Source organism: Podarcis bocagei (genome assembly GCF_964188305.1).
Source record: "Podarcis bocagei genome assembly, chromosome: Z".
Lineage (NCBI taxonomy): Eukaryota > Metazoa > Chordata > Lepidosauria > Squamata > Lacertidae > Podarcis > Podarcis bocagei.
In genome coordinates, this window is record NC_138140.1 from 53,272,781 (window position 1) to 53,293,225 (window position 20,445).

Sequence of the window (20,445 nt, forward strand, 5' to 3'; positions counted from 1 at the left end):
TCTAGCGAGATTTTTGTCTTGCGAGGCATTCGTCTTGCGGGGCACCACTGTAATTGCAGTTTCTTTGTCCCCTTCAAAGGTAGCCCCACGTAGAGCGCATTGCAGTAGTCCAAGCGAGAGATAACTAGAGCATGCACCACTCTGGTGAGACAGTCTGCGGGCAGGTAGGGTCTCAGCCTGCATACCAGATGGAGCTGGTAGACAGCTGCCCTGGACACAGAATTAACCTGTGCCTCCATGAACAGCTGTGAGTCCAAAATGACTCCCAGGCTCTGCACCTGGTGCTTCAAGGGCACAGTTACCCCATTCAGGACCAGGGAGTCCTCCACACCTGCCCGCCCCGTCCCCCCAAAACAGTACTTCTGTCTTGTCAGGATTCAGCCTCAATCTATTAGCGGCCACCCATCCTCCAAACGCTTCCAGGCACTTATACAGGACCTTCACTGGTTCAGATTTGAAGAAGAGGTAGAGCTGGGTATCATCCGCATACTGATGAACGCCCAACCCAACCCCCCTGATAATCTTTCCCAGCAGCTTCATGTAAACGTTAAAAAGCATGGGGGGGGGAGGACGGAACCCTGAGACACCCCACAAGTGAGTACACTCATCCCCCAACACCACTTTCTGGACACAGCCCAGGAGAAAGGAGCGGAACCACTGCATAACAGGGTCCCCAACAACATTTGGGGTGTTTTGGTATAGAGAAAATATGAGCAGAATTTTATATAATGAAGCTTAGCCTGGAGAAAGTGGGCAGAGTGAAGCTGTTATTCTCTCACAATGCTAGAACTCAGGGACATCTGATGAAGTGAATGTTGGGAGATTCTGGATGGACAAAAGACATTCCTTCTACACACAGCACATAGTTAAGTATGGCATTTGCTCCCACAACAGGCAAAGACGTCCATCAGCTTCAATGTCCCTGAAAGATAATTAGATAAATTCATGGTGGATGAGACTACTGGTTGCTACCCATGATGGCTTTATTCTCCCTCCTCCGTCAGAGGCTCTTTACCTATGGATTCTCCTTACTGGTGGGGAGAGTGATGGTGCGCTCAAGTCCTCCTTGTGAGCCTCCCCCTCTGTGGACCACTGTGAAAACAGATGCTGGAGAAATGAGAGTCAGGTTTGATCCAGCAGGATTCTTCTTGTGCTCTTATATGAGAGCAATTATCACAGCCGTGTGACTGGTATATCAGTTAATAGAGTTCTCTCTCGAAATTTCTTCCTTGCTATGAGATGCATGTCACTGTGACATCAATTTCCAGCGGAACATTCTCCACATACCTAGTCACTGCTCTTCTGGAATGTTCTGAAAGCCAGGCCACAGTCTGAAAACCCAGGGACAAGGCAGGGCATGACCTGACCCTTCCACGACCTGACTGTATTGGATCCTACACACACCTGCCTGGGAGTAAGGCCCATGGAACACATTAGGGCTTATTCTCAAGTGAACATATGTATACATTGTGCTGTAACTCATAATCCAATATGCTAACCACCACATCATACTGGCTTAGAAAGTCAAGGTATCTTAACAGTAAATGCAAAATTACAAAATACATAGAACACAATCTTACGAGGGCTTACTAATCTTGCCACTATGTCATAGAACACAATCTTACGAGGGCTTACTAATCTTGCCACTATGTCATTTTATACACCCAATATACAATTTAAAATTCCCCAATATGGTGAGACAATTGCCTCCTCTGCCAATACTTCATTGGTAAGATTTACAGGAAAAAACAGTTTAAGGGAGCCCTATGCCACTTTTTTTTCTTTAAAAAAATAAGATTTTATTAAAGCTTTTTCATAATACATAATACAATAAGTTAAAAGAAACTAATTTAAATAAAAGCAAGAACAGAGAAAAAAAGAGAAAACACCAAAGGAAAACAAAAATAGAAGACAAGAAGAAAAATAAAAGTTCTGATTTTCTGTTTGTCACTTACATGAAAGAAATCATTCAAAATATTCACTCTGGCTTGACATCCAACTGATCTATTTTCCCAGTCTTCCAACCCAAATTCCTTTTCCTTTTCACATAAAAAGTCCAAAGGGGTTATCTAATTTTTGTTATTAATAAATGTCAGCAATTGTTTTTCTCCATTCAAACATATCAGCTTCATCACCAATAATGTCAACAAATAATTCCTCCATATTAAACCATAATAAGGCTTTCCATCTTTTCCTCGCAAATCTCTCTGCTGTGATCATATATTAAAATAATAATCCATATTTCTTTTCTGATTATGTATTCATCAATTCACAACCAGTTATATATTTTCCATTCCCATTTCCTGCTGTATTTGCCATGGTTTCTTCACCTTGATTTTGAAAAAAAAAATCCTTCATTTTATGCTTCTATTATAGTTCCAAGAAAAGCTCCAGAGGTTTGATAGCTTTTTCCTGGAAAATCACTCCAAGCTGTACAGAGAGTCCTTACTCAGTTATCTCTGCTAGCTCGTCATGTCTCTTCCGCTCTCCCTCCACGGCTTCATTGCACTCCTCCAACATCTCAGCTTCACTATTTAACTCCTTCATTCTTCTAAAAATCTGTATGAAAGACTTTTCCGTTTCACCTTCCTGTTCTGGCAATCCTTTATCTATATTCTTCTCCGAAGTCTCTTTGTCCTCTTTGATTCCGCTTTCCATTTCATCCTCTGATCCTCTTTCATTAACCATTTCATCAATCCTAGCTTTAATGACCTTTTCTGCTCATCAAACATTTGCTGAAGGATGCCAACAGTCGGTGGAATGTCCAGTGATATATTTGCCATACTGAATGTTTTTGGTCTTACTAATATTTCAGTCTTTTTACATCTCCCATCTCCACCTTAAGATCTTCACAGTGTTTTCTCTAATGAAAACACCTTCCTTTCCCATGGAATAAATATGAAGTGGCAAAATTATTTTTGATTTCAAGAAAAAAGAATTTTAATCAAGAAAAAAGAAAATTAAAAATTAAGAAAATAAAAATTCTTAGCACTCCTAACTTCCTGTAATTATTTAAAAATTTATTGTCTAAAACAATTAGAGCGTGCTTTCTGTTCTGCCTTCAGCCTTTAATGATTGACTCTTCTTAAAGCCAGAAAGTAGCTCACACACCAGATGTAAATATCCACTGGCTGACAGAGAAACCTTTCTCAGTCATAAATTATAACCATCTCAGAGATAATTAAAGAAAGGGAGGCTTTTGCACACATTATGCCCATCAGAGTTTTAACCTATCTTTTGGAAAGATGTTGATTCCTCCGCTCATAAGTCGATCACCCCCTCTGGTTTCCCCGGAGCTGACAGCTTCTCTGTCTCCTGATGTAGAAAATGTCTTTTTCAGATTATTAGAGGTTAATTGCCTTTCACTCTTATCTCTAGAGCATTAGTGTGCATTGGCAGCACCCCGAGCAAGGCAAAGATTGTTCCCCCTAATCTCCTTGCAGGGATTGCATGGGAGGCAAGGGGGCGCTGTGCTGCACCCCTTCTGCAGCTGCTCCTCATGGAGGTTGCCTGTTGGTTACCATGTTTGCCCTCTCAGCTTGGTGTGCTCCTGGTGCTCCTTGGTGGGCTTGGCAGCGTCCCAGAAGCACCTGAGCTGCAGCTGCAGCAGGCCTAGTAGGAGGGCGGCAGGGAGCAAGCCAGGCACCAAGCGCAGCCCTTTCCCAGCTGCCACTCCTTGGCTGCACTGTGCAAGGACAGGTGAAGGAAGGTCCTGTTGTGGGGCACGCACATCACCCAAGGACACACAACGGAAAGGAGGCCCCAGGGAAGGACTGGCATGGACCAGGAAAAGTCTGGCCTCCAGCCACTGGGAATTCCACCTAGGAGTTGCTGTCCCTTCACTGACTGTGAGAAGAACACAGCAGACACACAGCCTTGGCACCCCCTCAGAATTCTGCACTGAGGGCCACAGCATCCCTTGCCCCTCACGCTATACCATTGCTCTAGAGTGAATTTGATAGCCAAGATTCATGCCTGGCTATCATCTATCACTGTAATTATCTCTGTTGCCAAACCTGCCAACAAAAGATGTTCAGTTGATACAGCTCCTCCCCCTGAAGTCCTATTCCACTTTTACAGCTTCCACCCAATCTCTGTTGCCCCTTGAAATATTTGGCCTGCCGGCTGCTCTCTTTCAGATCTGTGATCCTATAAATGCTGCTATAATCATACAAACATACACAGCTGCCTTCTCCAAGGCAAATAAACTGGTCCATGTAGTTCAGTATCAGCGGTTTCCCAAGGCCCGAGGCAGACACCTTGCTACTCAAGACCCTTTTCACTGAAGATGCCCAGAGGTAAGTCTTCTGCCTGTAAGACATGTACGCTTCCTACCAATGAGCTATTATCATGCCACGGTCTTCCAAAGCCGAAGCTTCTTATTCCTCCCACCATGTGACTATACAGTGGTACCTCGGGTTAAGTACTTACCGTATTTTCCGCCCTATAGGACGCACTTTTTCCCCTCCAAAAATGAAGGGGAAATGCGTGTGCGTCCTATGGAGCGAATGCAGGCTTTCGCTGAAGCCTGGAGAGAGGGGTCGGTGCGCACCGACCCCTCTCGCTCTCCAGGCTTCAGGAAGCCATCCGCAAGCCATGGGAGCCCGCGGGAGTTCCCCCGGGCTCCCATGGCTTGCGCAGCGCTGCCTGCACCCCGAAGCCCCGGCGTGCTGAGGCTCCCCCGTCGCGCTGAGGCTCCCCCGGCTTGTGCAAGCGCTGCCTCTTATCCCGAAGCCCTGGCGTGCTCAAGCCCCGGCGCGCTGAGCAGTCACGCCGGGGCTTCGGGTAGCTCTGCGCAAGCCGCGGGAGGGCTCCCCCGGCTTGCGGAGAGCAGCCTGTCCTTGGGGCTGGGGGAAGCTCGGGCTTCCCCCGCCCCAGCCTAGTGCCTTGGGGGGGGATAATTTTTTTCTTTACCCCCCCCCCAAAAAAACTAGGTGCGTCTTATGGGCTGGTGCGCCCTATGGGGCGAAAAATATGGTAATTCGTTCTGGAGGTCCGTTCTTAACCTGAAACCGTTCTTAACCTGAGGCACCACTTTAGCTAATGGGGCCTCCCGCTGCTGCCAATGCATGATTTCTGTTCTCATCCTGAGGCAAGGTTCTGACTTAACCCGAGGTATTACTTCCAGGTTAGTGGAGTCTGTACCCAAAGTGTTTGTAACCCGAGGTACCACTGTACCCAGGTGCCTTCTCAGTCTGGCACAGACTGCATCTGGTGCATCTGGTGCTTTGCCTCTCGCTTCTGCTCTTATTTCCCAGTGCACCTTTACCTGTGACATCCCACCCAGCTGCCAGGTGGTCTCCTGCAACCCCTCTCCTTATTTCTGTCCCTCCTTATGCATGGGACTGTCTCCACACAAGTCCTGGAGGGTTGGTACCCTCTTTTAAGAACTCCTTGGTTCCCCTTTCTTCTCCCTCAACAGCGATGCCAAATAGCAGAGACTTTGGGGTCTGTCTTCATCCCACTTCCTGAGTTAAGTTACTGCCATTTGGCGAAGGCCATACTGCTTGCTTCTTGTCTGAGCAACAGCAGTCTTTTTGCTTCCATTGCAGGCTGCACCTCCTCTCGAGAATTCGGAAGAAGCAGATCTGTGCCTACTCCACTGAGAGAGAGAAAGGCCTGGCTGGAAAATGCATGCATCATGCTTGCATTTGACTTCCAAGAGAAAAATCCTGACATAGGCAAGCTGTGCCTCTTCCTTTCTGTGCTGCTGCAGTAGCTCCAGAGATTTAGGCTTTTAGCACCTTTCCCACTCTACAGAGGTAGCGGACCTGTTAGGACAGTTCACCCTCAGAGGCTGATGGATCCAATGGGTTTCCAGGCGGTTCTGGGAGATTTCTGAGGCTGAAGCCCTGGCCAACCTCTGGTACTGGCATACGAGGTGGGGGGGGCAGGAGTCATATGTCAGGAGTGCTCTGATGGTGTTTCCTGCTTGACAGGGGGTTGGACTCAATGGCCCTTGTGGTCTCTTCCAACTCTATGATTCTATGGAGGCGGGGGAATGCGCTGCACCGGGTACCATTTGGGGAAAGGGTGCCATCACAGCTGCGCCCCTGGGACGTGCGCCAGCCACGCCCCTACCTGTTCTCCGCTCCGGGGGCTGCAGCACGTTGAGACTACAATTCCCATCAGCCTTAACCACTGGTCCCGCTCGCTAGGGATCATGGGAGCTGTAGGCCAAAAACATGTGGGGGGCTGAGGTTGAGGAAGCCTGATCTAGAACATCTGAATGGCTCAAGCCATTGACATGATTGCTCCTGCTTGGAGAGCCTGCCTGGCTCCCTGGTATACTGCAGAGCTGAGGGCAAGATAATGAGCTGGGAGACAGCTTCAATTATGAGCATAGCCAGGATTTTTTTGGGAGGGGCCAGCAGTGGCATAGCGATCCGCTTGGGTGCCTGGTGCGGGGGAGTGTCCTGCAGTTGGGGGTGGGGTGATCTGCCCATGAGGGCGGGGCAAGCCTCTCCAAAGCTTGGAGCCTCTCCGCCGCACCCCCCCCCCAGCTGTAGGGCGGCTGAGGGAGAGGCAGACGCAAGTCCCAGAACCTGCAGGCGCCTAACCCACCATCTCACTCCTAAAAAGTTTCGTGAGCCCTTTTAAAAAACAAAAACTCATTTTGTTACACACATTCCAGTGATGACACCCAGGGCGGGGGGCGCCCCCTTCCTCTGCCACTGGGGGGCAGAGCCTCAGTTAGCTATTTTTATTGATGGGGGGGGGGGAGCTGGCCCTCCCTACCAAGGCTTCCATGCAAGTGGAGAACTCCAGTTGAATGCAGTTGAGGACTGATGCAGGCTCATCTCAAGGCGGCCTCCTTTGCTGCATCCCAATTGGGCCGCCCAGAAGAGCTTTTCCAGATGGTGCAGAACCTTTTAGCCTGGCCCAAAGGAGGTGGTGGGGCCCACAGTACCGCACTGTGACTTGTCTGCAAAGCTCTTTGAGGACAAAATTGCTTGCACCCACTGGGACCTTGACTGCTGTTACAGCAGATGAATCTCAAGGTGTCTAGCCCTGCTGTGTTGGATGAGTTACGGATCGTAAGGCTCAAGGATGTGGACAAGGTGCTTGGATCAGTCAGGGTGAATACTTGTTGTTTTTTGTATTTTGGTTAAAAGATAAAATGCTACGTATAATAAAAGGAAGAATTCCATAGATAGCAAGATCCAGGTTTGGGATAAGTACTCATTCATGATAAAACCCTAGCAAAGATTTAAAATCACCAAATATGCAAAATAAGCATGGAATTATAAGTTGTTACAAGGAACACAAAGAGACACAAAATCCAAAGAAACAAACTTATTTTTTATAGGCCCATGATTCTTTTTTCCTTTCACAGTGCAGGGAACAATCAAATATTTAGTTATCATAAACCAAAAAAGGTGCAATTATGCTTCAGAATATAATTACAAGAACACCACAACTATAGCAGTTAATAGTACCATGAAATTCCAACAGACAATTCCAATAGTAAGTAGAATAAACCAGAACTTGACATACAGTGTCATCTGATGCAGAAAAATGTGTCCATTCTGTTCAGAGAAAAGACAGCTCCAAAGGAAGGGGTTTCTTAATCCTTTTATCAAGGATTATGCTCCTGTGTCACCAGACACGGCCTATCAGGGTCCATACCTGGACCTGGGAGGTAATAAGTTCCCACAGCTGTATTCGAGGTCATTAAGGATGGGGGAAGAGTGCAAAGACCCCCTGGAGATATTAAGCACAAATAATGTTCTACATTAACATCAAATAAATTAGTCAATACAAAATATTAGGAGTTATTTCTGGCAAATCATGGGTGAACCTTGGGCAATTTCAGTATATGTCTTTAATCAGTTCTGTTAAAAGGTTCTCTTTATTATTCACATGCAATAAAATCTGGGACCAAACAAGCACCCTGACGAAAACAGAATATTCATCTAATAAGCATCAGAAATCTGGAACTTACAGCAGCCTGTTGACATAAACATGCCAAGCAGCTAAATGTATGAAACAAAGATGGGGAGCTTACTACTAGATAAAGAGACAGTTTGTTTTTTTTAAATGGTATTTCATTTTAGCAGAGATGCTCAGTCTGGGCAAAGGGAAATCGAGGGCAGGGGATCCTGGCCAGCACAGCAACCCACAAAATTAATGTGGATGACTACAAATCCTTAATTCATAACTAAGATACAGAAGCAATGCTGGCAGCGGATCCCCTCACCCATAAATTATGTACATTCAATTGCCACCATTTTGGAAAGTGAGACTGAAAGAGCCCAATATGTCTCCTCTGGAGCATGGCAGGGATAATATCTGTGCCTGCTGTTCATGCCTTTGAGCATGAATACATCGCTTGTGCCAGGGAACCTATATTCTTCCCAAGTGCCCACTTCAACAAATGACAACTTGCAACTTTGCTCCCACCTTACAGGGTTATGGGAACTTTCCATGACTGCTATTGACAACAATGAGGGAACGTTTTTCTACCCTTTTCTGCAAAAGGGAGGAAGACTTTGGCTACTGAATGCACTTCATCCTTCTCTTCCCAGCGAGACAGAAAAGAATGACGGGACGCTATATTGGAAAGAGGGTGCGTGGGCCCTAACCTCCAAAGCAAGACACAGAACAGTGAACTGGGTAAGATCAAAAGAATAAAACTTGCTACTCCAGAAATGTTAGAAAGAAGTATGCAAGCTTTAATACCACGAGAGATAAAATGTATTCAAATAAAATAAAGGGATTAACAAATATACTGATATATCCAATCGATGCCTGATCAACCTACTCTTGTGACAAACAATTGTGCCAAGACCAAAATGTGTTCCAACCATGTGGGACTTCCTCAGTGATCCAAAACATTTCTCCATATGATTTGTCACAGTAAATCTAGTCTGTCTGGATGATCTGCATTTGATCTTATGCATCATTTGTTGCTTCTCATATCTGGATCTATCATTTTATTTATTATTGTATTTAAACATCTATATCAATCAACAACAACAACAACAATTGTATTGTTTACACCCTGCCTATCTGGCTGAGTTTACTTATTGAATACGGTTTATTTATTGTGGCACTGAAGTGTGTGCATTTATTTCTTTTTAACATTTTAGTGTTTCACTTTACTGGATTCAGCTGCATCAAGATCTCACTGAATTTGCTACTGGTAGCCCCTCTCCGGCTCTCCTGTATTGAGAGGGGACGGGCACAGACACAGCATTGCAACGCTGTGACATGGGCTACTTTCTGCAATGGGAAGACAGAAAAGGGAGGCGGCCAATGTGAGCCTAAGAATTATTTCCCTCTGGTATTACCTACAAAAAAAGTTCATCAGAACAAGGTCCAAGGGGGCACCAAGGGGCACAGGCACTCTCCCTGTCCAGGTGAGGAGTGCAGCAACACCCTGTGGACTAGAAGAAGATTTGTCAAGGAAGTTTGTTTCACAACATTCCACAGTATCAGACGGGGATATTTTTGTCAATATGATTACTGGCTATATCAGTTTACAAAATATTTAATAAGAGGGGGATATAGAGGTCATTGACTCCTGTTTGGAAAAGCCTTAAACAAAGGAAATCATTAATGTGCAGGTGATGTAAAAATCTCAACTCATGAACATTTTCCGTATTACTGTTTTAACATCAAACTTTTAAGATACAGACATCATATAAAAATACACACACACACTTCATGGAATTCCTGCATAGCGGGGGTGGGGTGGGGGGGGATGAATCAGTACTCAACAACGAATTCCTATTATAACAATGGAAACCGGCATTTATTATTTTTTTAGGTGCAGTGGAGGTCCTACTTCTCTTGTGCAAGGTGGAGGAGAAGAAGAAAAACATGAATCGGGGTTGTTCTTGAAAAAATTCCCTTCGTTTCAGTAGGGCCTGCATGAACAACCTCTATGGCTGGCTGCAGCCAGAATGTTCAATCATAAAAAGAAAGGACATAAATAACAAGGAACTGCATGGAAGCATACTTAAGGCATGACATTCAGACCTGAGAACATAAAAAAACAGTTTGAAAAGAAAGAGAGAGAAGTTATCTTGGTTTCTTGGCTGTATTGTAAGAACTCCACCTCCTGCTACTTTTGCACTTAAGTGTTTCCTGCTTAGTGCTGGAAAAGATGGGAACCATCACCCACTGATGAAAGTCAAAGGCCCCTAATTCTTATAAATACAAGAAGTCCGGCTGGCACCCCTAAGAAGCCAAGCTCTCTTGCAGGTGTGAACATGTGCCACACTCTCCCTCCTGGAGGAGATAGCCCAGGCTGCTTCTCCCTCTCCTGCTGCAGCTGCCTGTCTTCCATAAACCTTGTGCTATGGGGCACATCCACCACATAGGGGCCTGACTCCCCACACCTTTCCCAAAACCCTGCTGCAACCGAGTTAGGGAATCTACCGCCTTTAGGGGGTGACTTTGCTTCTCTCCAGCTTCTCTCTCTCTCTTTTTTCTTTGTACTGTTGTTAAATGGAATGATATTCAAACAAATCAAAACCGGATTCTCTTCCTTTTTCAGGGTCGTCACACTTTTGTGTTAGCAGAGCAAAGTGTTAAGTTTGTACAGCCCTATAGCGCTCTGAGAAAAGGGGCAGAAATAAGAGCTGTACATTGAAAGGTTTTATATGGCAACTGTTTTCTCTGAAGAAAACATGGCATTCAGAAATCCTGGCTTCCCAAAAACACCCACTGCACCAAGTAAAAAAAAGAAGTCAAAAGGCTTAATAAAAAAATATCATGGCAGGATGAGGCTGAATACACCAAGTGCAATATCAGCGAGTTGTTCAGTGCTCTTCCTTAGGCAAAACAAAACAAAACAAAAACATGTAAATAATCTATGGCAGCTCACAAATATATTTCTCATTTAACATGAAAGAGACACAAGAACAAAACCCAAAGGTTGTAGTTTTTTTATAGTCACATAAGCATGCGAAGAAGTGACCAAACCAAAGTGCAACTATACAGGATGGATGGACACACAACTCCCTTTCGGTACTACCTAAACTGCCACTTTTGAAAACCCACACCTAAGAGTCTTAAACCTCTGCATGTCCTGTTCACACAGCTGAACTCCGTGATATGGTGTGGAACTGGTCTTCTTGGCAGCTATACAGCAAGAAGAAAATTTTGTCATAGCTGAAAGGCACAGCCACTCAGTTGCAAGTTTAGAAAGGAAGCCAGCAATGGCTTCGTATGGCTGTTAATTGATCTAGAAACACTACTTAATTCTCTATGTGAAAAACCAAACTTTGCCCACTTTGACTGCTTCATAACTCAGAACCTGCCCCTAGCCCTATGGAATAAGGCATGAGAGAAATTTAAACACAAAAAGAAAACAAACACCCACCTTCAATCCAAGCACAAATCTTAAAGAACTTGCTTTTATGAATCACCTGGAGCATTATTATGAGAAGCTCCTGCTGCAACTGAAAGACAGATGCAAGCGGCTCCTGTCAACAAGCCACTGACCATTTGCTCCTTGACTGTTTTATCGAAGCACTCTATTACCATCACAGCTTCTTATCGGCTGGTGGCAGGTTTAGCATGCAGGCCATCATAATAACAAGGTCTGTTCTAACAAATCCTATAGCAGTGCTACAGAGAGGAAATTTCAAGTCTCCAGAGCTGCCATCCACCAAAGGAAGGCAGCCAAAACCACCTGCTCACCACCTGAGATGGACGTGGCAAAACGCAACCCAAGATGCCACCACCACCACTACCTCCTTCCTACTCTCAGGTAAGTGATGGGAAATTGCAAAAGAAAAGCAGACTATTTGACACAAGTTGGGAGGGAAGATCTTGGCAGCAGTCCCCCCCCTTCCCCCTTCATAACGGATATTTGTTCTAAAACAGTTCCACTGCTACACAGTATAGTCCATGAGTTTAACTTATGAAAATTAAGAGTCGCTCTTCACAGGTTGTCTCATATGGGTAGTTATATTCTCCTAACACCATATAAATATGTAATATTTATACAGCTTAGACATTCTGAGACATGCAGTAGGTTTTTGGTGTAGGTAGTACATTTTTCTTCATGATCGTATGTGGGGGGTTTTTACTGATCACCTTGTTACCAGCAGATCTCATGCCGGTCCATGTCTGGCATTGTCTACTACATTTGAGGGTGGCTCTGAATCATCCATGGGGAGAACAAGGCGTGTGCCCCTTATGACAAGTTCGTGGTCCCCAAACCCAAGCTCCTGGTCCAGGGTGTCCTCAGAACCGTTTCCCGCCGCCCTTCGAGATGCGCCAGATGTCAAAGAATCTGTGTTCACGGTGGAATCCCCGTAGGTCAAACTGATGTCTCCGTCATTCAAAATAAGGTCTGAATCATCGTCTTTCAGCTGCTCTTGATTCTGAGTAAAAGAAAAGAGCTATTTTACCAAGCAGCTAATATGCTGAATTAATATCTATTCCTGCTGCCCAATACTGGCATAATAAAATCGGAAAGTTTTTATTTTATGACTGCAATTTTCTACAAGGTAGCAGCTGCAGAAACACAACATACACAGAAAGCATTCCATGGTCATTCTGGGAGGTTCTGCACGTACCTCATAAGCCTGAGGGCTGGTCAGGCACCTGGCAATGGGGCCGCAGCAGCTTGGGAGCGTCGTCGTTAGAGGAGGACCACTGTGCGTCAGGAGGGGCTTCAGGTAACTGAAGGGGGGCATTATTAAGGCACAAAACACTTCAATGAGAGCACTTCATGGGTTTTTTATATAGCAACAACAACAAAAACAATTTATTATTTATATCCTGCCCATCTGGCTGGGTTTCCCCAGCCACTCTGGGTGGCTTCCAACAAAAGATTAAAAACAGATTAAAACATCAGTTATTAAAAGCTTCCCTAAACAGGGCTTCCTTCAGATGTCTTCTAAATTTCTGATAGTTGTTTATTTCTTGGACATCTGGTGGAAGGGCGTTCAACAGGGCAGGCACCACCACCGAGAAGGCCCTCTGCCTGGTTCCCTGTAAAACTTGGCTTCTAACAGCGAGGGAACCGCCAGAAGGCCCTCGGAGCTGGAACTCAGTGTCCGAGCTGAAGGATGGGGGTGGAGACGCTCCTTCAGGTATACTGGGCCGAGGCCGTTTAGGGCTTTAAAGGTCAACACCAACACTTTGAATTGTGCTCGGAAACGTACTGGGAGCCAATGAAGATCTCTCAGGACCGGTGTTATGTGGTCTTGGCGGCCGCTCCCAGTCACCAGCCTGGCTGCCGCATTCTGGATTAGTTGTAGTTTCCGGGTCACCTTCAAAGGTAGCCCCACATAGAGTGCATTGCAGTAGTCCAAGCGAGGGTTAACCAGAGCATGCACCACTCTGGCGAGACAGTCTGCGGGCAGGGAGGGTCTCATCCTGCGTACCAGGTGGAGCTGCCCTGGACACAGAATGGGCCTCCATGGGTCCAAAATGACCTCCAGGCTGCACAGCTGGTTCTTCAGGGGCACAGCTGCCTGATTCAGGTGCAGGAAGTCTACCACACCCGCGTGCCCGCCCACCCACAACAGGACTTAGTCTTGTCAGGATTCAACCTCAATCTGTAAGCCGCCATCCATCCCCTAACTGTCTCCAGGCAGGACCTTTGCTGAAGCCAAGGATATTAATGAAAACCTATTAAATCCCACTCCATGCATTCACACAAGAGATGCATACAACATAATCATGAAAATATACAGTAAAATCATTTTAAAATGATTGTTTTTAAAAAGTAGTAAAATATAATGCTAATGAATGTGGTATTGTACATAAAAAGCCCTGTGTAAAAATGCCTTGTGTTTTTCCAACAGGGAAGACACAGAGAGGGAGCCAGGTGAGTTTCAAGTAGGAATGTGTTCCAGAGTTGCCCTTATTTTGTGTTTAGCTCATGCCCACAGATGGCACTAAGGTCTTACTTTCCAGGCCAACTTCTTCAAAAAGCAACAAACAAGCAAGTGGTTCTGATGGGCAACGACTGGCTAACTGGCTACCCAGGATCAGAGCAAAGTAATTTTATCAGGCCTTTAGTAGTCCTACCTAATTGTTCACTAAGTGGTGGTAAAAAGTTTCATCCAGTTTCACTTTCTGAAAACTGGTTTTCCAACGTCCCAAGAAAGCGGGGGGGGGGGGGGCTCTCTGCTCCTGTTGGGGGCACTTCAGTAATAGGTTGTTTTTGTTCCACAACCTAGAAACATTCGCTGCTGAGTGGTATCAGTTTTATACTAGAGCCACTGGGGTCCATGGCACATATCTGTCAACTATCAAGGACATCCTTTGTTGGGGGGCTGCGCTCTCCTGTGAGCTTGAGATTTCAGGGCCCAAAAGTGCATGTTTTTGGGGCACCATGCTCTCGAGCAGGTCATGTGACTAGTCGGGCATGGATGGTTTGGCACTAGGACAAGCTGGAAGGTATGGTGGCTCCATTCACGTAACAAAAACTGCTACAGAGAGACCAGCATTTTCAAAAGCAGGGGGTCCATGGCTTAGCTTTTGAAGAACCGCGGGTCTGCAGTACCTAGCAAATTGGGAACCACAGTTCTAGGGGGCAGCCTGTGTGACAAACTATACCTTTGGAAAACATCCACACCTCCAGAGGCTAAAATAGCTGGCTGACTCTTTAAGTAACTGAAAATATGACAGATTTATCACTCTGGCTCTTGACTGCCAGGCTGTATGAAAGACAAGGATCCACAGCTGAGCAGAAGAGACTTCTCAGAGAGGAGAAGCTCTCTTCCCCCATCATGGACAGAGGCAGATATTGGCCTTCTAGTACAAAGACCAAGATGTAAGAGGAGGAGGAGAAACAAGGAGAGCCGGTTTTTGTTTCTCTTAAGGATACTTATGGTCGAAGTTGTACCACAGCCGGAATAACCAAGCGCTCTCTGCTTTGGTACTTCTCCTTTCATTTTCCGGCACTCCCTGAAACAAATCAATGAGGCACAGTTACAGTACTTTGGTTGACAAGAATCACACTCCAAACAAGGCATTTGACAAGGAAAAGAAACTCTTCTGCCTGTGATAGCCTGGCAAAGCATTGGTGCAAGCCTTTTCAGTGACGTGAACCACAAACAGAAGCTTCCCTTTTCCTGCCATCCCTTCTTTCACTGGAAGGCCATGCTGAATTCTGTCCTAATTTCTGGCAGATTGACATGTCCTGGGTTCCCGCAAGTCGAGGCACTGAAATGATGCTTTCATGCAGTGTTAGAAACTGAGATATGAAAGCTAGGAGCTAAATGGCACCTTAAACCTAGGTTATGGGCACTGCAACTGAGTGTCTAGGCATGCTTTTTTATAACAAGAATACAAAGCTGAAAATGAATGAACTGCACCTAAAATCTTATGTTCATTTTTCACATGGTACAGTCCTTCCCCTGCCCACCCTCCTAATATTCTCTATTCTTCAGAGAGTAGCTGGAAGTGGGGAGGCAGAAAAAGGTCCTCCTTTCCTTCCATTCTGCAGTTTTAATCTGAAATCTCAGGTGCAAAGCTCAGAAACTGCTCGCGCTAATGAAATTCCCTGTCACAAAATGCGCCTGGAACAGTGGGAGTTTCAAAAGCTGCTTTCACATACTCTTTCATGTGACTGTGGGCAGGCAAGGAAAGGCAGGGCCTACAGACCACGGAGAGTTGGCTTTGCTCTTCCTCTTCTTCATGTTGGCCCTTGGTCCCAAAATGGCCCCAATCCTTCCCAGAAGCTTCTGGCTCAAATTCTGCGCAGCTAGTCTCTAGTCTTGGGTTTGCATGCCGGTGCTTGTAAACTGCATGGGAGAACCAACAGACCCTCCCATCTGCTTGGGACTGGTTTTCTCTGCCCATAATTATTCCCCTGGTGTGTTATTTCAGAAGATATGCTTGCAACAGAGTTCAAGCATCTACTCAGCTTCAAGGTGCCTTGAAGGCAGTCACTACTCTGCAAGGCTGCTGCAGAAACAGAACGGTAAACCGTTTTGCATACAGAAATAAAAAATTGTTTACGTGAGGAAATTAACCAACATGCCACCACAACAAATGTGAGGATATCCACCACGGACACCCCTGTGTTAGAGGCAGAGAAAAAGAGCACAGCCACCTACCATGTTCTCCTGATCTGCATCCACACCAACCCTGCAGAGAAGAGGAAACAATTACTCAAGTTCTCCTGTGGGCTTCATCTACAAGGCCTCTCACTGCCCAGATGTGGGGCTTAAAAGCTAAAAAAACACAAGCCCACACACTTGCCCTTGGCAGGAAGGGTGCGTGGTAGAAAGAAAGAAAGAAAGAAAGAAAGAAAGAGACCACCTTTTTTCCCTCACACAAAAATCAAACTACTGTTTTAAAAAAATAAATTAAATTATGAAATGTCCATAACAAATTACACCTGCCTGCTCCTGCACCTGTTTTCATGTTGCTGTGGACCACCCTAATGTTTTGCAGGAGGGAGGCATAGAATAACTTAGTAAATGAAGCCCCACTAAGTTCAACAGGACTTACTCCCTGCTAGGCTATGTACGTCAAGCCCTGCAGTCTTGGATTTTTAAGCTAATCCAACTGTATCTGGCCACTGATTTTATCCTTCTCATTAAGTCATGTGACCAAGGAGACCCCAGCGACCAAGAGGAGACATTTCACAAGCACACTTTCCCCATCATTCAGTTCCTGGTTAACACTCTTTCTCACTTCAGAAAGATGGACCCTCAGATTCCATTGTTATGAAGTGGGGAAATGTGGAGCAAAGGGTTTCTCTTCCTTCGTTGGCTTCCTGGTTTTCATCTTTTAACATTTCTTACATTCTGTTTCTTACATACTATACAGTCAAACCTCGTTCTGCGTCTGCCTCCGCTTGCATCCGCTTCAGCAAACATCCGCAGCAAACCCGGAAGTACTGGAACGGGTTACTTCTGGGTTCGCCACTCGTGCATGCGCAGAAGTGCTAAATCGTGCATGCGCAGACGCGGCGCTTTGATGTGCGTCATTTTCAGGTTGTGGCGGGGCCTCTGGAATGGATTCCTGCCGTAACCTGAGGGTCCATGCCTCATTGTATGTTTCCCCCCTTTATATCCCTGTGACTTCCCTCCCCCCATGTTTAGCATTATTTAGTTAATTTAATATTATTTTAATATTGTGTTAAAGCAATATGCTTTATATAAAAACCCGTAGAATCTTTTCCAACTGTTATCCTAACTTTGCGAACATCAGTCTAAGCATATCAGTAAGTTTCTTTTGGAACAATGTTTTGCCTTATACTCCTCTACACATTCCCATTCTTTCCTTAGTTTTTGATTAAATTGTAATCTGATTGCTGCCATCATTTTGCCCAATTCAATAAATTCACAAAATTTAATTTGCCAATCTGCTACTGATGGGACTATATCTCCCTTCAGGTTTTTTGCCAGTAAAACCCTAGTGGCAGCCGTCGTGTATAGGAATATTTTTTTCTTATCATTGGGGATGTCTTTTGTCACTATACCTAGAAGGAACTTTGGCCTTTTCTCAAATGTTATTTTACACATATTTTTTAATTCTTCATAAATATTACTCCAGAACTTTTTGATTTTATCACATCCCCACCATACACGATACATTGTACAGATCATAGCAAGATTCCTTAGCTAAGGCAACAGCACAAGACTCAAACCGACACTCACCTGATATGAAGCCATGACAGCATAGGAGTGGTGCCACCTCCAAACACCCAGACGGTAAAGAAGACAATGAGAAGCGTTGTACTGAACATCATCTGCCGCGCATAGGTGGCTGTGTCCCGAATGGCCAGCGCAAAAGCCATGGCTCCACGGAGGCCTGGGAGGAAAGGCTCATCAAACCTTGTGTGGCCTATGGCCGGGCTCCTAAGAGCCTATTCCATTTCTGTCCCGGAGTCTGAATGCAGTATGTACATGCAAGAACGTGAGTGTATGCGTGTGCACATGCGCACGTGCACACACACACACACACACACACACGAGCTTTTCTACTTTTCACCTCCCCCAGAAACTCTCTTCCCACCTCCCCCAGAAACTCTCTTCCATTTCACGTGGTGCTGCAGGAGGGGAGTGCTACTGTTCCAAGCTGCAACTTCCAGCAAAAAAGAATCTTGTAGTGACTTTGAGATGAACACAGTTATTACGGCATAAGCTTTCGTGGACCAGAATCTACAGTATGATCACAGGGCAGCTGTCTCCCAGCTCCAGCTGGTACACAGGTGGAGACCCTCCCTGCCCGCCGACTGTCTGGTCAGACTGGTGCATGCTCTGGTTATATCCCGCTTAGACTACTGCCATGCGCTCTACGTGGGGCTCCCTTTGAAGGTGACCCAGAATCTACAACTAATCCAGAATATGGCAGCCAGACTGGTGACTGGGACCGCTGAGACCACGTAGCACTGGTCCTGAAAGACCTACATTGGCTCTCAGGATGTTTCCAGGCACAATTCAAAGTGTTGGTACTGACCTTGAAAGCCCTAAACAGCCTTGGCCCAGTAGGGGCGTCTCTATCCCAAATGCTGGGGTTCCTTTCCCAAGGGCCTTCTGGCGGTTCCCTCCCTGCGAGAAGTGAGGTTACAGGGATCCAGGCTGAGGGCTTTCTTGGTGGTGCCGCCCGCCCTGTGGAACGCCCTCCCATCAGATGTCAAGGAAATAAACAACTATCTGACATTTAGAAGACATCTGAAGGAAGCCCTGTTTAGGGAAGCTTTTAAAGTTTGATGGACTATTGCATTTTAATATTTTGTTGGAAGCCGCCCAGAGTGCCTGGGGAAGAAATAAATTATTATTATTATTATTATTATTGGCGAGGGCTCTCTTCCAGAGGCAGTGCCCATACACCACATTGCTCAAAGCCAAAGGCTGCTGGGAAAGCCTGCATGGGGGACCTCCCTGTGCCACCACTGCCAGAGAAAGAAGAAACCACAACTTCCTCAGATGCGGGAGGGAGCAGAGGCAGACAGGGAGAGAGGCAGGTAGAAGCAGCAGACAGGTGGGGTTTCTTCTCGCTCTGCCTGCCTGCCATCCTCCCCTAAGTTGGGAAGGCTGCTGCTGCAAGAGCGAAGTGTGTGTAGTTGCATTTGCACAAGTAACATGTGTGTGAAGAGATTACGCTGTACTTCTGCAGAGGCATGAAAGACATCCAGAGCAAGTTGCACAAGGGCCTGGATCCTGGTCCATGCTAGGACTCTTAATTAACACCTTCTCCTTCATGCATCATATTCCACCCTGCCTTAAGGCCAATCCTTAAGAGATGCTTAGATCATCTTTTAAGCCTCTGCCACTGGAATGATGCCACCTTCATGTTAAGTGCAGTGACACCAATCTAATGGCAGGAGCTCGTATTTTTGCACTTTCATCGATTCTCGGCCTTTTGGCTAAGATCAAGTGTCATATTTTTGCACTTTCAAAAACACAAGTACAAAGATAAATACAGATAAATACAAAGATAAATATAGGGGACAGGGCAAAATCCTCTCTCTCCGTTTCATCTGCATCAGGAACAGCTGTACAGTGGGGTCACTCAGAGGAGAAGATGGTGAAATGCAAACAGGGGACACAGAAAGGGCTGAACTCCTCAATGCCTTCTTTGCCTCAGTCTTCTCCGATAAAGAAAACAATGCCCGACCTGAAGAATTTGGAGCAAATGATTCAGCAGAGGAAACACAGCCCAGAATAACTAAGGAGATAGTACAAGAATACTTGGCTAGTTTAGATGTATTCAAGTCACCAATAGTCAGCATGGATTTCTGAAAAATAAGTCATGTCAGACTAACCTGATCTCCTTTTTTGACAGAATTACAAGCCTGGTAGATGAAGGGAACGCAGTGGATGTAGCCTACCTTGATTTCAGCAAGGCATTTGACAAGGTGCCTCATGATATTCTTGTAAAGAAGCTGGTAAAATGCGGTCTTGACTATGCTACCACTCAGTGGATTAGTAACTGGCTGACTGACCGAACCCAAAGGGTGCTCATCAATGGTTTCTCTTCATCCTGGAGAAGAGTGACTAGTGGGGTGCCACAGGGTTCTGTCTTGGGCCCGGTCTTATTCAACATCTTTATCAACGACTTGGATGATGGACTCAAGGGCATCCTGATCAAATTTGCAGATGACACCAAACTGGGAGGGGTGGCTAACACCCCAGAGGACAGGATCACACTTCAAAACGATCTTGACAGATTAGAGAACTGGGCCAAAACAAACAAGATGAACTTTAACAGGGAGAAATGTAAAGTATTGCACTTGCGCAAAAAAGAAATGAGAGGCACAAATACAAGATGGGGGACACCTGGCTTGAGAGCAGTACATGTGAAAAGGACCTAGGAGTCTTGGTTGACCACAAACTTGACATGAGCCAACAGTGTGACGCAGCAGCTAAAAAAGCCAATGCAATTCTGGGCTGCATCAATAGGAGTATAGCATCTAGATCAAGGGAAGTAATAGTGCCACTGTATTCTGCTCTGGTCAGACCTCACCTGGAGTACTGTGTCCAGTTCTGGGCACCACAGTTCAGGAAGGACACT

General features: G+C 45.7%; 1 protein-coding gene and 2 long non-coding RNA genes across 3 annotated transcripts in view; 1 reads left to right on the forward strand and 2 right to left on the reverse strand.

Moving 5' to 3' along the window:
* Positions 1–747: 747 nt before the first annotated feature.
* Positions 748–1,151, reverse strand: LOC308579453. Its single transcript, XR_014004491.1, has 2 exons — positions 1,016–1,151; positions 748–922 (listed from the first exon to the last, which is right to left on the reverse strand). It is a non-coding gene; the product is annotated as an uncharacterized lncRNA (long non-coding RNA).
* Positions 1,152–1,295: 144 nt separating this feature from the next.
* LOC308579443 lies at positions 1,296–5,698 on the forward strand. The gene is made up of 3 exons (XR_014004481.1): positions 1,296–1,529; positions 4,140–4,298; positions 5,553–5,698. It is a non-coding gene; the product is annotated as an uncharacterized lncRNA (long non-coding RNA).
* A 1,583-nt stretch (positions 5,699–7,281) lies between these two features.
* Positions 7,282–20,445, reverse strand: part of SLC9A6 (solute carrier family 9 member A6) — a 55,005-nt gene continuing 41,841 nt past the window's right edge. The window contains exons 12-16 of the mRNA XM_081180432.1: positions 17,586–17,739; positions 16,035–16,065; positions 14,801–14,880; positions 12,537–12,642; positions 7,282–12,341 (exon numbers count right to left, since the gene is read on the reverse strand). Coding sequence (XP_081036558.1) covers positions 12,069–12,341; positions 12,537–12,642; positions 14,801–14,880; positions 16,035–16,065; positions 17,586–17,739 — 644 coding nt within the window. The 3' untranslated portion in view covers positions 7,282–12,068. The remainder of the gene's footprint in view (positions 12,342–12,536; positions 12,643–14,800; positions 14,881–16,034; positions 16,066–17,585; positions 17,740–20,445) is intronic.